At 41.2% G+C, this 21892-nt stretch overlaps 1 protein-coding gene across 1 annotated transcript in view; it reads left to right on the top strand.

The window, feature by feature from the left end:
* LOC137095604 (adenylyl cyclase-associated protein 1-like) overlaps positions 1-14882 on the top strand; it is a 120793-nt gene extending 105911 nt beyond the window's left edge. Inside the window, exons 2-5 of the mRNA XM_067462377.1 lie at positions 1322-1442; positions 2315-2397; positions 4477-4620; positions 13408-14882. Of these exons, the coding sequence (XP_067318478.1) occupies positions 1322-1442; positions 2315-2397; positions 4477-4620; positions 13408-13491 (432 nt within the window). The 3' untranslated portion in view covers positions 13492-14882. The remainder of the gene's footprint in view (positions 1-1321; positions 1443-2314; positions 2398-4476; positions 4621-13407) is intronic.
* The last annotated feature ends 7010 nt before the right edge of the window (positions 14883-21892 follow it).

Raw genomic sequence — 21892 nt, 5'->3', positions numbered from 1 at the left:
ATTTGCCCACCAAATTTTGTATCTATTCCTTCCAAGAAAGAGCAGTTTCTATCTCAAGCTTTTCTTGAGTACCAGTTGCTAGAAAACTGTCATGTTATAAATAAAGTGTCCAATAAGTCAGGTACTTTGCCATTCAAAAAATGGTCAAATAATTAGCAATATTTCAAGATAAGTGTAGAATACTTTTGAAGCAAGCAGCATGTTTGGATTAGCTAAAGAGCCCTTTCCACTGCAGTTTTTAGAATATGTACTTCATCTGCTTCCCAGATCATTGGAGATTTACTTACTTACGTAGGCGATCCCTCGTTGTCCGAGTAGGATTGTCTTCCAAGATCGGTGTACTGGTGGTGGGTCTGTAGGTGACCGTGGAGCTCTATTCTTGATCTGCATGTTCTCCTGCAGTGAGGGCATTGGTTTCCAGGTGGAAGATGGTCCCAATTGGGGTTGGTTTGATGCGCCTTCCTCTTGGCACATTTTTCTCTTTCACTCTCCATTCGTGCCTCTTCAAATTCTACAGCATTGCTGGTCACAGCTGACCTTGAGCTGGAGTGCTCAGGGGCCAGGGCTTCCCAGTTCTCAGTGTCTATGCTGGAGTTTTTAGGGTTGGCTTTGACCCCATCTTTAAATCTCTTTTCCTGCTCACCAACATTCCATTTTCCATTCTTGAGTTCGGAGTAGAGCTTTGGGAGACGATGGTCAGGCATCATGGCTGGTGCAGCAGAGTTGATGGTGGAGGACCATCACTTCAATGCTGGTAGTCTTTGCTTCTTCCAGCATGCTGATATTTGTCCGCTTGTCTTCCCAAGAGATTTGCAGGATTTTTCAGAGGCAAAGCTGATGGAATCATTCTAGGAGTTGCATGTGACTTCTGTAGACCATGTCTTGCAGTCGTATAGCAGAGTTGGGAGGACAATTGCTTTATAAACAAGCACCTTGGTATCCCTCCGGATGTCCCGGTCCTAAAACACTCTGCTTCATTTGGAAAAATGCTGCACTCGCAGAGCTCAGGCAGTGTGGTATTTCAGTGTCAGTGTTGATTTTTGTGGAGGGGTGGCTGCCAAGGTAGCGGAAATGGTCAACATTTTCTAATGTTACACCATTTAGCTGTAGTTCTGGCACTGGAGAGGGATTGGCTGGTGCCTGCTGTTAGAGCACTTCGATTTTCTCGATGTTCAATGACAGGCCATTCATTGGAAAACTTCTGCAGTGTATCAAATATTTTGAGAAATTTCAGTCCTGGAAGGAGAGGGAGGCATGTAGGATGGCTGGTCTAAGATCAGTGCAGCTGCTCATCTTTACTGGCTGTTTCTGATTTTATGAGAACCATGAGAAAGCCTCTAACTTGGTGATCAGCGACACAGAGCTGAAGCAGGTGGCCTACATTTACAAGTGTGTGAACAGTATGCTCCATATCAAGGGCAAGATCAACTTCGTCACGCTGGGTAGGTTTAGCTTAGATTGCAATTTGTGTGTGTGTGTGTGTTTCAAGAGCAGCTTGAGAAACTGCAAGTCAGTTGTGTGAGAGAATTGGCCGTCTGCAAGGATGTTGCCCAGAGGACGCATGGATGTTTTTGTTGTTTTATCATTCTTATGGGAGGCTTCTCTCATGTCCCTGCATGAGGAGCTGGAGCTGACAGAGGGAGCTCATTTGCACTCTGCCCAGATTCGAACCTGCTGGCACAAGGGTTTTAACCCATTGCACCACCAGGGGCTCCAGCTTATGCTTCTCCTTTGCCTTCCCTCCCAAAAGCAGGAAGCCATTGTGTTGTCACTGCCATCCTGTTTCAGACACAGAAGCTCAGAATGCCCCATCTCCAGGAGACAGCTCAAGCAGATATGTTAATGGGAAGGCAGCTGAAAAATAGTCGTGGGGGGCCTGGCACTGAAGCATTTCTAGAAGGAAGGAAGTGTAAAACAGAGCGACAATTCTCAGGGCTTTTAGAGCCCTATCTCTAAAAGCAAGGAACAAGGTCTTAGAATTGATTGTGTATAGACCTTTTCCAACACTTGGCTCAGATATGATTAGGAGTGGAAGAGTTACAAGTTGAGCCTGTGCTGTGTAAAATAACTGCAGTTCAGATGTAGGGGGATATATGCATACAAATATATTCAGAAAAAGTGTAAATATATTTGCATATTTAGACTGTTGAGATTAATGGACTTGTGGTTAAGGTTCCATGTTTAGGTCCTTTCAAACTATAATCCCTATATATCAGTGGAAGCTGCTCTAGTAATTTGCTTAAGACCAATCAATGAATTTGTGCCTCTGTAAGCCGCCCTGAGTCCCCCCCCCCCCCCCCCCCGTTTCTGTTAGATAACTGCAAGAAGGTTGGCCTGGTGTTTGATGATGTGGTGGGAATCGTGGAAATCATAAACAGCCGAGACGTTCAAGTTCAGGTAACATGCTCTCGTTCTCTGCAGCATTGTAACAACCATCAACTTGCCTTGACTTTTTCCAAATATGAAAAAAGAGGCCTCTGGACTCTGGGAGATTTTTTCTATCCTTGAAATCCCTTCATTAGGGAAAATGTGAGACTATAGTTCTCATCTCCTTATTGCTCAAGTGGCTGGTCATTGCAGTATCATAATATCTGCAGAGCTTCATGTTCACCATCTTTGCTGCAACAGGAAGTCATGGTTATGATTCTGTCCTGCTCTTCAATTCCAGAGTAGTTATAATTTAGAAGCGTCCACTTCAACAGCGACCCAAAATGCAAAATAGGAGGGGGGCATTATTAGACTGGGATTAGGTTTAATACCAGGCCCAGTAAAACACATGCTAACAACAGCCAATAATCCTGGACATACCAAAGGTTTTTTTGTGTGGTTCTCAAAACATATATATTAAATTATAGCAGATAGGGAACGCATTCCAAAGAAATAACTGCCTGCGAGTTCAAAGACCAGCATTTCAAATGATTTCCCTGGAAGCTGATGCCTGGTGCCTGGCTCGGCAGCAGTACATGTGAAAAAGATCTTGGAGTCCTTGTGAACAACAAGTTAAACATGAACCAACAATGTGATGCAGCAGCTACAAAAGCCAGTGGGATCCTCTCACCTCTGCAGGAGTCTACCGTATACCATGCAGCTGTGGACAAGTCTACATAGGACCACCAAACGCAGCACCCAAACATGAATCAAGGAACATGAAAGGCACTGCAGACTACTTCAACCAGAGAAGTCAGCCATAGCAGAGCACCTGATGAACCAGCCTGGACACAGCATATTATTTGAAAACACAGAAATGCTGGACCACACCATGTCAGACTACACAGAGAAGCCATTGAAATCCACAAGCATGTGGACAATTTCAACAGAAAGGAAGAGACCATGAAAATGAACAAAATCTGGCTACCAGTATTAAAAAACTCTAAATTTACAACAGCAAAACAGCAGAGAGGAAACAACCAGGCACATCTTAACACCTCTCAACAGGGGATTTTCCCAGGCTCAGCCAGGCCTTCAAATGTTAATGAAGGTGGTCAGTTGAAACATTTACACCTAGCTCCAGCAGGGAAGAGCTCCTTGCCACACCCCAGCCATTCCACAGACATATAAACACATTATCCTAATTCCAACAGACCTCACTACCTCTGAGGATGCTTGCCATAGATGTAGGCGAAATGTCAGGAGAAATGCCTCTAGAACATGGCCCTATAGCCTGAAAAAACCCACAAGAACCTAAACCCAGTGGGATTTTGACCTGCATCAGTAGAAGTCTAGTGCCTAGATCCAGGGAAGTCATGCTACCCCTCTATTTTGCCTTGGTCAGACCGCACCTGGAATCACACTGTGTCCAATTTTGGGCACCACAGTTGAAGTGAGATATTGACAAGCTGGAATGTATCCAGAGGGTGGTAACTCAAATGATCAAGGCTTTGGAGAACAAGCCCTATGAGAAGCGGCTTAAAGAGCTGGGCATGTTTAGCCTTCAGAAGAGAAGGCTGAGAGGAGACATGATGAGGGTCATGTATCAACATGTGAGAGGAAGTGATAGGGAGGAGGGAGCAGGCTTGTTTTCTGTTGCTCTGAAACTAAGACACAGAACAATGGCTTCAAACCGGAGGAAACGAGATGCCACCTGAACATTAGGAAGAACCTCCTAATTGTGAGAGCTGTTCAGCTGTGGAACTCTCTGCCTGGGAGTGTGGCAGAGGCTCCTTTGGAGGCTTTTAAACAGAGGCTGGATGGCCATCTGTTGGGGATGCTTTAAATGCGATTTTCCTGCTTCTTGGCTGAATGGGGTTGGACTGGATGGCACACAAGGTCTCTTTCAGCTCTAGGATTCTATAATAAATGGCCAGTTCAATTGTTTCTGAATTGGCACAATCCCAGTCAGTCAAGTAGCAGTAGTATTTTGTATTTGTTGTTCTTTTCTGATCCATGTCCAGTGCATTTAGTACACAGAGAATCAACAATCTTTTTTTAGAGGTGGTAAAGTTTAGCATTGTTTGACATTTTTGCCTTGCTTCCTAGGTAATGGGTAAAGTGCCAACCATCTCTATCAACAAGACAGATGGTTGTCATGTCTACCTGAGCAAGGACTCCTTAAACTGTGAGATTGTCAGTGCCAAGTCCTCAGAGATGTATATCCTCATTCCCACAGAGAGCGGCGACTTTGTAAGTGTTTTTCTGGTCACTTGGGAAAGTGATACATACAGAAGTGGAGGGGGGGGGGGGAGTTCATGAGGCAGGCAATTGTAAAAAAAATTCTTGGACTCACCAGTCTCTGCTGAAACTGGGTTGAAGGACTGTATTGCTAACAAGTCCTGAGCTTGTTTTCAAATCCAGGTGTAATAGGAGTTTGTTTACTGTAGTAAGTGGCAAACCCCCACTTGCACCACATGGGAAGGACAAGCAGCTCAACTCTAGATGAGTTGACAGAAACTGGATCCCAGGGCTTTTCCACACGGAGACAATGGCTGGTTTCTCTACTGAATAGACATTTTCAAAATTGTCTTTGTACCTTTGCAGCTCATCTTCCTGTGGTATCAAAATGAAGGACCTTTGGACTTCAACTCCCATTAGTCCTATATAGCCTAATAATGGACTATGGGGAGTCCAAAACATTTGAGGTCCATTAATATTGGGAAATTATAGCAGGGATTCCACATTAACTCTCTTTGCTGTATCCTCTAGGGCAGTGGTTCTCAACCTGTGGGTTCCCAGATGTTTTGGCCTTCAACTCCCAGAATTCCTAACAGCTGGTAAACTGGCTGGGATTTCTGGGAGTTGTAGGCCAAAACACCTGGGGATCCACAGGTTGAGAACTGCTCTATGGAATCTAGGGTTTATAGTCTGGACTGGCTTTAGAGTTCTCTGGCTGATAATTCTAAAATACCCCAAAACCCAGGATAGAAGCATGGCACTTGGAACAGAATGTCAATGCTATAGTTGTGTTATGTGGAAGGATTCCTGGAGAGTCGAAGGCTTTTCACCCCTAAGTAGAAACCTCACGTTCAGACCTCTTCAACCTGTGGCCCTCCATCTTTGGGACTCCAACTCCCAGAAGCTCTAGCCAACTTGTTCAATGGAATTCTAGGAGCTAAAGCCCAAAACACCTGGAAGGCCACAGGTTGTGTAGGGTTGTGTTTCTGGGGCTAAATGACTTCTGGTGGGGAAGATGGCAGCGAGACAGCCCGATTGCGGAGCTCCTCAAAGGGATACAGTGTAGAGAGGTCCGGTAGAGCGTTAGCTCCCCACTACCCGACTGATCTAGTTCGGGAGTGTGCAAAACCCGATTGCTAGCTCCGATGGTCTCGAAATACTTCTTCCCCCTCAAGAGAGAGAGGTTAGCAAGACCTGGACAAAGCGAGGGTAAGCAGACCCCTCCGCTGGAAGCAAGTCCAAAGGCTTGTATTAATCGCCGACCTCCCCATTTTAAAATCTCAAGAAAAAGAAGAAAGAGACCTTTAGGGATGTAAGTCTCCTAAAGAATTAATTCTGTGTTGATGCAAGGAATCACGTCCTCATCCTAATAAAGGGGAGAGGACTGAGAGATAAAGAAATATAAGAAAGATTTTTAAACAACCTTATTACTCTAACAATGACCGATATCTCAATGGATTAAAAGGAGGTGAACTAATTGAACTCTAGAGAACGGAAATATGATTTTATAAGCAACATGATTTTATAATTAATTTTGAATATATTTTAAGAAGACAAGCAAAATTACTTAAAAGAGAAATTTAATAAGGTTGTCTCTACTCATAAATGAACTTAGTTGAAATTGGATTCAATAAAATATAAAGATAAAGATAAAATCAATCAGTTCAATTTAAGAGCTCGAAAGCTACTGACCTTGATGCCACATTGTTTGGTCTAGCGGGGCTTCTTCATCAACAAAAATCTGGAGGAGGTGGGGCGGAGAGCCACGGGAAAGGGAAGGAAGAAGAGGCCGGAAAAGCAATAAGAGAGGCGGACCAGTAGAAGTACGCAACAACGCCTGACATCAGAAATGTAGGGACGCACAACACATGGTGTAAGGGCGGAAGTGAAGGAAGACTCTAAGAGCGGAAGTGAAGCAAAGAAGACTGGAAGAAGAGGGTGAAAGCATTGATAATTAAAATATTTAAAGAGTAAAGAAACCTTGAATATAAATTAAATAAACTATATATCGCAGCGGCCGAAAGAAGAGGAAGGAGAAGAAGACGGAGCTGGAGATCGAGGTAAGGAGCCGGGCGGCAGTGCAACGGGAGGCAAGAGTGGAGTGAGAGCAGAGCAGTGAATTGACAGGAGGCAAGAGTGTTGAGGAAGATAGAAGACAGAAGACAGAGAATAGTGGAGAATAGGGAAAGAGAGGAAAAGAGTGAATCAAGAAGAAATATTTAATCTAGCCAATAGTAAATTGAGGCAAAATTAAAGAGAAAGAAACATCAATTTATTCCATGGGGAGATAGATAGGCAATCTTAAGGCACTGATTAAATTTATTGGTATTCCAGCATTTAAGAATTGATTATAAAGGATCAGGAGTTCAAATTTAATTGAAACTCAAGAGCTCATCATTTTTTAAATAAATAAATAAATAATCAAATTATTAAATTAGTCTAACTCAATTAATTCATTGGATTCATAGGCATCAGTTGGACAATATCAAATACTCATTTTATAATATTTTATAACAGAATATTACTTTTCCTAATAGATTCAAAATGACAACCCCCAAAGCAAAAATAGACACAAGAAGAGGGTCACAAGGCTTGGAAGAAATAAGTATGAAGGACATTTGGAAGGAAATTCAAAAAATATCAAAGAAACAAGACTCAATTAAGGAAGAGGTACAAGAATAAGGCCAGAAACAAGATACGAATTATAAATAAATGCAAGAGGAATTAATGATGAAAAAAGAAATTAAAGAGGAGTATGGAGTAATAAAAAAGGATATAAATCAGCTTTATTTATTTATTATTTATTTATTTAGAGGTTTTCTATACCGGCCTTCTCAACCTCGACGAGGGACTCAGATCGGTTTACAGAGCATATCAAATACAATCATATAAAAACAGCAAATACAAATCATTACATATTAAAATAGTACAACTCAGTACAATAAAAACATCATCATTACATCATTACAGTTTCCTACGCCAAATCGTCAATCCAGTCATGGTCATAATCATATTCATAGTCACAGTTCATCATAATTCATCACAGGGAAGGTTCTAGGTTCAGTCCTCGAATGCTGCATTCCAGAGCCAGGTTTTTAGCGATTTCCTGAATGTCAGGAGGGAGGGGGCAGATCTAACCTCTAGTGGGAGGGAGTTCCAAAGCCGGGGAGCCACCACCGAGAAGGCCCTGTCTCTCATCTCCACCAGCCATGATTGTGAGGGTGTTGGGACCAAGAGCAGCCCCCCCCCCGGAAGATCTTAGTAGCCTTGATGGTTCATAGGGGAGAATCCGTTTGGACAGGTAAACGGGGCCAGAGCCGTTTAGGGCTTTATAGGTCAACACCGGCATTTTGAATTGTGCCCGGAAGCTGATTGGCAGCCAGTGGAGCTGGCATAACAGAGGGGTCATATGGTCTCTGTACCCTGCTCCTGTTAGCAATCTGGCTGCCGCGCGTTGGACTGATTGAAACTTCCGGGCAGTCTTCAGAGGCAACCCTACGTAGAGAGCATTGCAGTAGTCTAAACGGGATGTAACCAGAGCGTGGACTACCGTGGCCAAGTCAGACTTCCCAAGGTACTTGTGCAGCTGCCGCACAAGTTTTAATTGTGCAAAAGCTCCCCTGACCACTGCCGAGACCTGGGGTTCCAGGCTCAGAGATGAGTCCAGGGTCACTCCCAGGCTGTGAACCTGTGCCTTCAGGGGGAGTGTAACCTCGTCAAGCACAGGCTGCAACCCTATACCCTGTTCGGCCTTTCGACTGACCAGGAGTACCTCTGTCTTGTCTGGATTTAGTTTCAATCTGTTGTCCCTCATCCAGTCCGTTACAGCAGCCAAGCACTGGTTTAGGACTTCAACAGCCTCCTTAGTAGCAGGTGGAAAGGAGTGACTGAGTTGGACATCATCTGTGTACAGGTGAAGAAACTAAAGAGTTAAAGAAAGATAATGAGAAAACTGAGGAAACTCAAAACAAGCTGCAAAAGAAAATGAAAGACTTGGACCAAAAACAAGAGAAGCTAGAAAGAACCCAAAAAAGACTCCAACAAAAGGAACTGGATTTTCAATTACGCTTGAGAAACATTCATGAAGATCCCAAAGAAGACTTAAGACAAATTGTATTGAAAATCCTAGCTTCCTGTATGGAATGTACAGAAGATAAAATAGATAAAGAAATTGACAAATCTTATAGGATCACCACTAACTATTCAAAAACTCATAAAGCTCCAAGAGATGTAATAATACAATTCACAAAAAGAAGAATTAGAGACAAAATCCTCAGGAGTAACAACAAAAAAACCAACATATTACAAAGGGATAAAAGTGGTGATGCTTAAAGAATTTCCTCAAACAATTTTGAACAGAAGAAGGAAATACTTCTTTCTAACCCAAAAATTGAAGAAAAGACAAATTAGATTCCGTTGAAAATGCTACGAAGCAATAATGACCACTTACAAGGAAGAGAGGTTCTTGCTAACCTCAGAAGACAAAGCAAAAGCCTTTTATGAGAGACTGATGAAGGATACAAAGTATGAACAAAAACTCTTTGCCAAAAAAAAGAAGCAAGAAGAAAAGACCTAGACTTGGTTCTCTAGAAAATGATGATGAAGATATACAAAAACAAGGCACCACAGCTTTGGGAAATGTGGATGAGGCTACTGACGACTTAGGATCTGAAAATGAAAAAAATGATGACGTGTGAACAACAAATAAAATGTTGAAGCAAAAATATTAATGGTCTTAATTCCCCTCAAAAAGGGGAAAGGGTTTTCAAGAATTTAATTTGAAAAAACTATGACATTATTGCGTTACAGGAAACCCATATTTCTCATAAACATGTAGCCCACCTAACCAACAAGAAATTAGGAAAAGAATTCTACTCATCATATGATAAAAAGAAAAGAGGAGTGGTAACTTATGTTAGAGAAAGTTTGGAATCCAATTTAGAATTTAAAGACCAAGAAGGAAGAATATTAGGTGTAAGTGTATTAATGGGAGATCAAAAAAATCTTAATTTGTAACATCTATGCCCCAAATGGTCGAAAAACAAACTTTACAAAAACTTTGAAAGAAAATTTGCTAAATACAGAATTTGATGAACTAATACTATGGGAGACTTCAATGGAATCTTAAACAGCTCTTGGGATAAAACTAAGAAATCAAGAATTAAAAATCTAGAAGTGGGCAGTACTACTCTTCCCCAGAAATTGATAATATTAAAAGAAGAAATGGATTTAGTGGATGTATGGAGGACAAAAATAGAGAGAAAATAGACTATACCTTCTACTCTCATAGTTACAAAACATGGTCAAGGATTGATATGATATGGGCTACAAGAAATCTTTTCATGAGAGTAGATGAAATAAATATTTTACCCAGGATTTTATCAGATCACTCGCCTCTAGAAATGGTGATAAAAAGAGAAATTAAGCCTCAAAAATGGAGATTAAATGAAAATTTGTTAAAAAAGGAGGGATGTTAAGAAATATAAGGAAATAACCAAGGACTACTTGAGATTAAACAATTCAAATGAAGTGAAGCCTCAAATAGTATGGGATGCATTTAAAGCAGTTTTACGAGGATATCTGATACAGCATAATGCTAAGAATAATAAGAAAAATAATAAAGAATTAAAAGAAATAGAAACCCAAATACGAGCTAATGAGGAAGAATTAAAAAAGAACCCATCAAAACTATCAATAAAAAAATTACAAGAATCAAACTACAAGAAACACCACCTGGAACTGGAACAACAAGTGAAACAATTAACATTTTTGAAACAATCATATTTTGAAAATGCAAATAAACCAGCAAGGTGGTTGGCAAGACAAGTGCATAACAAGAAACAAGCACATCAGATAACAAAAATAAAGACGGGTGAAAAGATACTCACTAAAAATAAAGTAATTTTGGAGGAATTCCAAAAATTTTATAAACAATTATATAAGAAAGACAATATATCAAAAGAAGATATAGTAGCCCACATAAATACGTTTAAACTTGGAAAAATAAGTGATGAACACCAAGAGAGAATAAATAAAGAAATAACTTTAAAAGAAATTGAAACTGCAATAAATAGAATGGATGCAAAAAAAGGCCCCTGGACCAGATGGATATACAGTAGGACTGTATAAAGCATTAGAACAAGAAATAATGCCATTGTTAAAAAAGGTTATGAATGAAGCATTCTCAAAGCAAATAATATCAGTGTCTTGGAAATTAGCGGAAATAGTGGTAATTCAGAAAGAAGATATCAAGTCAATGGATGTTAGAAATTATAGGCCAATATCTTTACTGAACACAGACTATAAGATCTTTACCAATATCCTGGCTTTTCGTTTAAAAGAATTCCTGAAAGAATGGATAGGCGGAGAACAAGTGGGGTTCCTTCCTAACAGAAGCATGAAGAATAATATTCGAATTATACTGGATTTATTAGAATATTACGACCTAAATCATTAAAAAGTGGCTCTCTTGGCAGTAGACGCAGAAAAAGCATTTGATAATTTGAATTGGGACTTCTTTAAAATTTTAATTCAAGAACTGTATATGGGCTTCGGATTTACCAATGCCATCAACTCGATATATGAAACCCAAAAAGCAAAAATCTCTATACATGGCCACATGGGAGAAGAATTTAAAATAAATAAAGGCACTCGTCAAGGTTGCCCTCTCTCACCGCTGATTTTTATAATGGCTCTAGGGTTTTTAATTAAAGCGATTAGAGAAGCTAAAGAAGTCAAAGGAGCAAAAATTGGGAAATATGATTTAAAATGAGATTGGGATAATAGAGGACCCACACAAGAATTTAGAAGCCTGGTTAAGAAAAATTGAGGAATTTGGTAAGATAGCTGACTTCAAACTAAATAAAACAAAGATGATGGTTTTGACAAAAAATATAGAGAAAAAGAAGCAAGAGGAAATCCAGAAAAAGACAGGTCTACCAATGTCAACAAAAATGAAATATTTGGGAATCTGGATTACAGCAAAAAATAGCCAACTATTGAAAAATAATTATGAAAAAAAGTAAAATTTATTTAGAAAAATGGTAATATCTAAACCTTTCCCCGTTAGGACGTATCTCACTGTTGAAAATGAACATCCTGCCAAAATTACTTTTCTTATTCCAGAACATTCCAATTATAAGAAATGTTAAAACATTTAAAGAATGGAATAAGGTGTTATTGAAATTGATCTGGGGGGGGGGGGGGCAAAAAACCAAGAATTAAATACACGGTACTTACAGATAAAAAATCAAGAGGGGGCTTTGGCTTCCCCGATATAAAATTATATCATGAATCCTGTGCCCTAGTATGGGCAACAGAGTGGATGAAATTAAGAAATGAAAAGCTCCTCTCCTTAGAAGGTTTTAATTTACGGACAGGATGGCATGCCTATGTTTGGTATGACCAAGAGAAGAAGGAGAAAGGATTTGGTAATCACTTTATAAGTTCAGCATTATTAAGGACTTGGCTAAAATATAAAAGAAACTTTTATTCAGAGACGTCGCTGTGGATTTCCCCTATGGAAGCGAATCAGTGGAGACTGCTGGGATGGCCAATATGGCTGACATACAAGGATTTATTAATAAATAATAGAACAATTTTAAAATATCATGAAAATATATTTTAAAAAGACTTGGTTAATGTCTCTTGGTCTCATCACATGCAGATAAAGGACTACTACACATAAGACAAGAAGATAAGTTTTAATCTCAAAGATTCATTTTGGGATATAATTTTACAAAAAGAGGAAACGAATAACAAAAATTTATAATAAATTATTGGAATTGTCAACTGAAACAGAAGTAATAAAAAATTGTATGATCAGATGGGCATAAAATTTAAGGAAACCCATCCAATTAAGAGAATGGGAATTAATATGGAATAAAAAAAATAAAATACACATACGCGACAGATCTTAAAGAAAATTGGCTCAAAATGTTCCATAGATGGTACATTACTCCAAAAAAACTAGGTTCAGTGTATAAGAATATGGACAAGAAATGTTGGAAATGTCAGGAGGCTGAGGGCAGTTTTTTTTTTCATATGTGGTGGACTTGAAGGAAAACCCAAGATTATTGGAAAAGAATTCATGAAGAAACACAAAAAATATTGGGAATCTCCTTCCCAAAAAAGCCAGAGTATTATTTACTCAATATTACTGACTCGGACATTTCCCTGCACCCAAATAAAGATACTTTATTTATCTATATAGTTACCGCGGCAAGGATAATATATGCAAAGATATGGAAAATGGACAGTATACCTAATTTGGAGGATTGGATAAATAAAATACAAGAAGTAAAAGACATGGACAAATTAACTTTTTTGTTGAAGAAATGTTCAGGAAACTCTATAAGAGAGACAGATGGGTCATTATTTGATAAATATGTAAAAGAAAAGAGGCAGGTAAATAATAAATGATAATACAAATACAGTAATAGGCCTCTTTCAATTTATGAAAAATAATAACATTTCCTGAGAAGGAATAGAGGCTATGAATATAATTGGATAAGAACACTAACAAATGACGGAGACACAGAATAGAAGTCAATTTTTTTCCCTCCTCTTATGGACAATTTTTCTTTTGTTGAACAATTTCTCTTTCTTACTTACTTTTCCTACTTTACTATACTTTAATGTTCTCCCACTTTCCTTGTAATCTCTATTTGGGGTATGAAGTGGTGGTTTTATATATATCTATGTGAAAACTCAAACTATTTAAAAAAAACGTTTCTGGGGCTAAAGCAGTTTGAAGGCTGCATCGCTGTCTCCACTGACTCTGGTGTTTTCTTCCTCCAGAACGAGTTCCCCATCCCGGAACAGTTCAAGACGCTTTGGAATGGGAAGAAGTTAGTCACCACCGTGACAGAAATTGCTGTATAAGCTGACCTGGCAATCCAGTCGCCCTCCTTTCACCCCCACTGTCACAGTGGGACACAAATCTGCTTTCTTGGGGATGATTTTTAGATTTCCTTTACCTTTTCCGCTCTCCGTCTGCTTCTGTCTTTTTGAGAGACTCACCTACCTTCCTTCACTGAAAATACCTCAGTCTGGGATTTTGGGGTAGGGTGGCAGGATCCTTTCCTTCACTCTGTGGAACAGCAGGAAGGTGTGTGTTTTCTTTGCGGTCGGACAAAACCACATCATCAATCACATTTTGTCAGACCCGTTTGTGCTGATTGGAGCCAGGATCAGTGGCTGGCTTCTAAGTGTTCTTTTTTCCTCCCTCCTCTTTGTTTAAATAACAACAAAAAACCCTCTCTCCCCTCTTGAAAAAAGTATCAGGGTATTAAGTCCCCAGTCATGTGTATGTGAAAGTGTCTATGGCAGGTATGGATTGGGGAAGTACAAGGGAATTCACTAATTCTGTTTAACTCATTAACCTGGAGTGTTTAAAAGGAAAAGTTTAAACAGTTTCCAGGAATGGCTCTGCTGGACCAAAGGCTGAAGACTGGGATGTGTTCGCATTCCTCCTTCTCCCTCATAATTATATTCCTTCCTGTGTGCTCAGTGTAAAATTCTGTGTTGTGCCATGATGTTGGGGGAGACATCATCTCTTGTTACAGGTGCCACAAGACAACCATGGGACAGACCTCTCCCTCTTTCCAGGGAGTCCTTCAGGGGCTTAGGAAGCTGCCACTCATCTACTTCCATTTAAGGCCTCCTTTAAAGGAAAAGTTATGCCCAAAGGGTCCCTCTTCTGAGCAACTGAACATTGTTTGGCCTTCCAGGACAATTTGTTTTCCCCCTCAGAACCCATCCCTTGTTTTTTTTAGGGAGGGATGAGTTCATTCCAAGTCCAGTATTTAATTCTCCTAAGCACAATTTCATTGCAGTTGGTTTGCTTATTTCATCCAAGCTTGTTGGTGTTTTGTAATAGAGGCTGTGGAGCATTCCTTCTCTGGCTGTCCCTTTCCCCTGTTGCTTGGCTTCTTCTCTGCCGAAAGTCTGGTGTGTGTTCGCCTGGCACCACAGTGATTGCATCAAAACCAAAAGGCATGGTACTGTACTGACCCACCAAAGGGAGCTGCCTGTGCGCCTGACTAGTAGTGTCTCGGATAGCATACACATATCTTACTTCCCTCTTTGCCAGTTAATGAGGTTTCCTTCCACTAAAAAAAGGAATGTAACAGAAGTTATGCAATTCCTCTTTTTATTTTGAAACTATCCTCTGACTTGTACTTCTCTCCTGAGGTTTGTGGAAATAAAACCTTTCTTGTGTACTTAAAATTATACTGAAGATAGAATAAAGTTAATGCCAAGTTGCTCATTAAGGTGGTACTCCTTTGTTAATTCCCTGTCTTTGCCAAACAAGAATCTTCACAGTAATCGCCAATTCTCTCATCTCACTCTGTAGCCCAAGGCTCATGTAATTTGTCATCTTCAGGATATTTTTTGTCTTGAAGGATGAGGGCAAGTGCATACACGCCACTTGAACTTATTGGTGCATGCCACAGTTGGGGAAATGATGTAATTACTAGTCTTGTGCATTCGTATGCAATTGCTATCAGTTTGTTTGTCCCATTCATATAGCCCCATTTCTATCGGCTGCTTCCGAACAGGCACCTAAACAAATGAACTTTTCAGCCCAACATCCGAAAAAATTAAAATACAACTGAGCACTGGGCGCTTGGTTGTAAGGCCTGCCAGCTGGGCCTTCAGACATTGAGCACTCAGCTGTAGGCCCTGCCAGCATGGGCATACATCTGAGCAGGCCCAGAGCTCAATGTTTGGCTGTAGGCCCTGCCAGCATGGGCCTACAAGCATCAAGCGTTTGGCTGTAGAGCCTACAGCCAACACGCTGAAAATCAGCCCAAAAAAAGGGTCCCCACCTTTTTGCTTCACAGATGTTTCCATTTCCGACTGGGTTGTACCGTTCTGTGCTACCCGAATAGATGGAACGGTATGAAAACACAAAATAAACAAATGAAAAGGTAACGGGCCCATGAGTAATAATTACTACTTTAGAAGTGTGCTATCCCTGTTCCAGGCTAGAACTAATACGATTCAGGTGATAAGAAAAGATTCCCCCCTAAGCATTAGGAAGAACCTTTTTATTGTTAGAATCATATTTTGCCATGGACTGGACTGCATTGGAAGGTGGTGAGATCTCATCCTTTAAACTGAGATTGGATCGGTTTCTTTCAGGAATGCTTTAGTCATGTGTTTCTGCATAGCAGAAGGTTGGACAAGATGGCCTTTGTGACCCTTTCCAAGTTTATAATTCTGCAAGTCCTGGAAGTTCATCCCCTGCAGCAAATGACACATCCTGCTTTCTGAGTGCAAATTCTACAGTCACACTCCTAAGCATTCTTGTTGACTGGGAAGAAGATTCAATTAAATGTCTAAAATCCTCTGTAAAGATATCTTAAAGACAAATTATTGTACCAACAACAATACCATGATCAAAAAATTCTTTAGTGGAATGTGTCAAGTGGGAACACATTCATATGGTGCTCCTTGTTAAAACATAATACAGAAAAGCAAAAACTATGTTTGAACAGTATACCCCACCATTTTTCACACATTCCTCTTAAGTTGCTATTGCACAGAAGATGAGCTCTAGTTTAACTTCATCTTTCCTGCATGTTTAATCAAATGCTTCATATTTCAACCTTTTATGTCCTGTTTTCAAGTTACTTTCTCCATATCACCTAAGGCAATGTATACTAATTACCCAAGGCTCAGTGAAATTCTCCTCCCTTGAAAGAGATACTAGCTATCTCATCCCTGAGTACTCTAAAAAATTTAGCAGGTTGCAGTGGATTCACTGCTTGCCCTAAGCGTTTGAATTTCTTTTTGGTGCTGACAAAACCATGGAAGTCACACCAAGAAGACATGAGGATTTCTCCTCTGCAGCAGTGTCTCCTTTGGCACACTAGGCAGAAGTGCCCTCAAAAGAGGATGAAGCTTAAAGGGTAATACAATCTGGTGCCTCATTTAAAGTTTATCACTTTGGTGCCTTATGCAGGCAGGATTAACAGCTACAATCCAAAATATCAGAAGACAGATTTATGGCCTAGGAAACTTCTTGATGAGGAAAGGGAATATGTAACTCTCCAAACGCTGGACTCCAGCTGATACAATCCTGCCTCCATGTTATGCTGGCTAAGCTTGATGACAAAAGAATCCAAAGCCATTCGGAGGCCACGCATAATTCACTATTCTAAAGGTAAGACCATTTTGTGCTAAAGCAGTGGTGTGGAGTTCAGTTAAAGACATGTTAATGCTTAAACCAACATCTAGCAGGTTAGTGGCAGTGCATTCTCTCTCTAGGCAAGACAAATCCCAAATGGCAGCTAGACCCAAGATTCCACAAAAATTGCCTTCAACAGAAAATCCTCAATTCCGTCAGCAACCCATCAGCTTCATTGTAGAAATGGCAAAATGTTTTTGTAGAACCAGTCTTTTGAAAAGTGAAGGTGGTCTCCTTCCACTCCCAGGAACACCAGCGTTCCTGCCTGGTCCATTTCCTTTAATCCCAAGCTATCCTAAGAAAAGGATTGTGCCAGTGTAAGTAACCAAGGAATCTTTTAGTTAGAAAATCACACAAAAATGTCAGACCAAATGTTGCTAGTTAGTAAGTTTGCAGTTGGGAGCATTTTAAAGTAAAATTTTAAGACCAGACTACAAAACACTTCTCATTTCCACCTTTGCCTTAAAAAATAAGTGTGACTTGTAAGGCTTCTTCCACAGATCTTGGGCTACTGTTATTTTGCCATCATAATTTTTTTAAAGGAGCTTCACTGCCAGAGATGTTAACTGTGGTGTGCCTGGAATCTCCTACTATATGTTGCTTCCCAACCTGGCTGCCCCCAAATGTGTTAGATCGTGCCTTGGGGAGGGGGGGGGGAGGCACAAAGACAATCAGAAAATATATTTCTGATTACCTGAGACTCGTCGCAAACTAGCCTCCTGCGGGAGCAAACCTTGCCAGCACGTCCCTGATGTCATGAGAATTCAACAATGAGAGTACGCTGGCATTGCTGCCCTAGCAAAGGAAAAACCACTCTGGCATGGAGAAAGGGGCGGAGAAAGGGGCGGGGAGAGAGGCGCAGTCTCATGACGTCAGGGACGTGCTGGCAAGGTTTGCTCCCGTAGGAGGCTAGTTTGCAGCGGCTCTTAGGTAGACAAAGCTGAAGATCTCTCAGTCTGTCCTCCCACCAAAAGCCCTCCTCTGCTGTGATTGGCTGGTCACTCAGCCAAGGGAAGGGATGTTTCTGGGACTCCAGGCGGGGAGGGGAGAGCAGGCGTGCTCGGCACATGGCAGTGTGGTGTGCATGTGCAGGTGAGGGAGAGTGTGCAAGGCTAGAGGGAGGCTTGTGCCAGCAAGTCCCTTCAAAGCATGGTGGTTCTGTGTGGGAAGTTTGGCCCAATACTATTGTTTCCTCAGAATACTCTTTAATTGTAAGTGAACTATACATCCCAGCAACTACACCTCCCAAATGTCAAACTTCCCCAAACTACCAGTGTTCAAATTTGGGCATATTGAGTATTCAGGCCAAGTCTGGTCCATCATTGTTTGAGTCCACAGTACTCTGTGGATGTAGGTGAACTACAACTCCAAAACTCCAAGTCAATGCCCACCAAACCCTTCCAGTATTTTCTGTTAGTCATGGGAGTTCTGTGTGCCAAGTTTAATTTGATTCCATTGTTGGGGGAGATGATGAGAATGCTGTTTGACTGTAGGTGAACTACAAATCCCAAATGACAAAATAATTCCTCCCCTCCCCACCAACCCCACCAGTATTCGAATTGTATCAGATATTTGTGTCAAATTTGGTCCAGTGGAAAAAATACATCCTGCATATCAGACATTTACATTACAATTCATAACAGTAGCAAAATTACAGTTAGTAACAACGAAAAATATTATGCTCATGGTTCCTCACCACAACATGAGGAAGTGTGTTAAGGGGTTGCGGCATTAGGAAGGTTGAGAAACACTGTGTTGGATTACAACCATCAGTCTTAGCCAGCACATCCAATTATCATGGATAACGGAAGTGGCACTCTGGCTTTGAAAGGCTACAGCTTCCTCATTCCTGTAGTAAAGCATGCACTCAGTCCATTCAAAAATATTAGAATATTGAACTCATGCTCCAGGCAGCAGAGTGAGGCCTTCCCCAGTCCCATGAAACCTATCTGACTTCCCTTCTCTAACTATAGACAGTATTGCTTAGGCCTCCATTCTTCCTGGTTTTTTATAGTCAGCTACGATAAGTGGAAACAGGTTCTCTGGTTACATTAAACATACACATAGATGAAGAGACAGGAAAAAAATTTAGAAGCTAGGTTTCCTGTCGTAGTCAACTGTGAATCGCACATTGTGGTATTCCTGCACCAGCGCAGGCCAACTTTGGAACCTTCTAGAAGCTTAAAATTACTGTATCCCCCTTGGCCCCTCCCTCTCCCCTCCCGAGTATATAAGACCCCTGGGAGGGTCCAGCGACCATTCCTCTTTTTTCCGCCGTTAGTAGGCTATCAACTGGTGAACCTTCATTGTTATTTGATCTCTTGGTTTGACACGGACTGGACTTGACGACAAGGTACTCTGTTTTCCCCCAATTTGGACCGGATTTGACTTCTCTTTTTGCTCTTTCCTGGCCATGGTGACGACTTCATTTAAGAAGTGCTCAGCCTGTCCCAACATCCTCCCAGTCACGGACACATTCTGTGCCTTACGTGTCTGGGAGAAGGGCACCTCTCACAACCTTGTGGGATTTGTGCCACTTTTACCCCGCAAACGTGGAAGAACAGAGAATCACGGCTGAAAGTGGCCCTGTACGAAAGGGCCCTGCTCCCTCCACCCATCAGCAGACCTCAATCTGTGGGAGAAGCTACAACCTTACCTGTGAAAACCAGGCCCGACCAGGCAGGCCTGAAGAAGAAGATCAAGAAGAAGGCCCCACAAGATGGCCGCGCCGAGGGCGCACAGCCCAGGCCTTCTAACAAAAAAGCGGGAAGGCCCTCAGTCACTGCTGCTCCAATACAGAAAAACGATCAACCAGTAATCTATATAGGGATATACCATTTTCCCCTTTGTACGCAAATGAGCAGCCACCACCAACATGCATTTTGTGAAAATACAGGGGGCTGTGGATAAACTAAATGGCAAGACATTGAAACAATAGGCACAGTTTCCCACTATGAAAGAATCTACGGTGGTGATGGGCAATTGACACGTGGAAATAAGCGTCCTTCCAGTCAATGATGGCAAACCACACCCCCTCAGATGGTAAAGGCATAATAGAAGTGAGAGTGACTATACAAAATTTCTTTGGCTGGATATGTTTATTCAGAGATCTGAAATCAAGGATGGGGCGGAGACCACCACCACATTTCGCAACCAAAAAATACCGGGAGAAGAAACAGAGGAAACATGGAGGGATTCAGAGGAGATATCACCCTTTTCTCCAACAACATTTGAGCTTCATCTAACAAAGGCCTAGATCCGTGATGGCGAATCTCTGACAAGCGTGTCAGTACTGACATACCTAGACATTTCTACTGACACGCAGCCTGCCCGCCAGTCAGCCGCTGCTTCAGCAAGGGTGGAGGAGGGAGACAGGACAAGGAAGAGGAGGACGGGAGGAAGAGGCATCAGGACAAGGAGGATTTGCAAAGCAGGGACAGGACAGGCACCTCTGGGGCCGGGAGGAAGGAGAATCATGAGGAGGAGGAGGATTTCCAAAGGAGGGAAAGGAGATGCACCTCTGGGGACGGGATGAAGGAGAACCAGAAGGAGGAGGATTTGCAAATGAGGGAAAGAAGAGGCACCTCTGGGGAAGCGAGGAAGGAGAATCACGAGGAGGAGGAGGATTTGCAAAGGAGGCAAAGGAGATGCACCTCTGGGGACGGGATGAAGGAGAACCAAAAGGAAGAGGAGGATTTGCAAACGAGGGAAAGAAGAAGCACCTCAGGGGAAGGGAGGAAGGAGAGTCACAAGGAGGAGGATTTGGCAAAGCAGTGAGGGACACCTTTGGGGACCCTGTGCCATTACCAGCAACCATCATCAAATCTACTGTTCTGGGTTGCCGTGGATTTGTAATTGACCTTCATTACTTAGATAAGTGAAAGAGAGACTGGGAGAGGCGAGGGCCTGTGCTATGGGTGCCATTTCCCGCCATTAAATATAGCGGCAGCCTTCTTAATTTTGGTAAGACACACCATCTTGCAGCACAGTGCGGACTCCATTTTACCACCATTACTGTTGTGCATCTTTATTGACTCCTATTTCTGCCCTTTCTTAAATGTCAGTTACATGTGCCATATTGTTGTCAGTTAGGGTAGTTAATTCCTAATTGCCTGCAGAGTTAACAGGTTATCTATAATTTTATCTTCTGTTACAGCCCCCCTGATGGAAAATCCAAAAAGTAAAAAACCAAGGTTAAGTAAAGGAAGTGGTAGTAGCTGTAACCAACCCTTTTAAGAGACATGAACGGAGATGTATGGCATTATAGAAAAAATGGCAGATCATTTTGCATTCTATGTACTGAAACAGTCGTAAGCAGAACGTGGAATATAAATAGACATTTTGAAACTAATCATTCCCAGCTCTTGAAAAAAGTGAAGATGAAAGGAAAGAATACATTTCCAGGGAGCTACACCTTTATAAGAGCCAATCTAATTCCATTCTTAAATTTGTAAAAGGACCTACAAATTTAACATCTGCTAGTTTGAGCATTGCTCACTCCATTGCTCAGCATGGAAAAGCACTCAGTGATGGAGAATTTTTAAAAGACTCTCCTAAGATGTGCACCAGTTCTATTTCACGATATGCAGAATAAAGATGCAATTATTACGAGAGTATCAGAGTTACCACTCAGTAGAAATATCATAAAAGACCGAATAATGAGACTTAACACAAATGTACAGCATCAATTAAAGAGAGACATAAGTAATTGCAAATATTTTTTGATCGCTCTTGATGAAACTACTGATGTCACATCACATGCTCAATTGGCCATTATTGGTCGGTATTCTGATGGTCTCACAATGAGAGAAGAGTTGATAAAGTTAGTATCAGTGCCAACAAGTACATCAGGAAGTGAAATATGTAAAGTTGTTATACAAACGTTCTGTGACCTAAGTATTGATATCTCTAAAGTTGTATCAGTGACTACAGATGGGACACCAAATATGGTGCAGAAAAAAGTCGGATTTGTCAAATTGTTTACAGAAGCTATTGGACATCCGATTGTGCCTTTTCATTGTATTATCCATCAGGAGGCTTTATGTGCCAAGGCAGGATTCAACGGCTTAAACGACTTCATGTCAGTTG

Source organism: Anolis sagrei, chromosome Y (genome assembly GCF_037176765.1).
Source record: "Anolis sagrei isolate rAnoSag1 chromosome Y, rAnoSag1.mat, whole genome shotgun sequence".
Lineage (NCBI taxonomy): Eukaryota > Metazoa > Chordata > Lepidosauria > Squamata > Dactyloidae > Anolis > Anolis sagrei.
The sequence above is the reverse complement of the archived record's forward strand: the minus strand, read 5'-3'. Positions and strand labels throughout refer to the sequence as shown.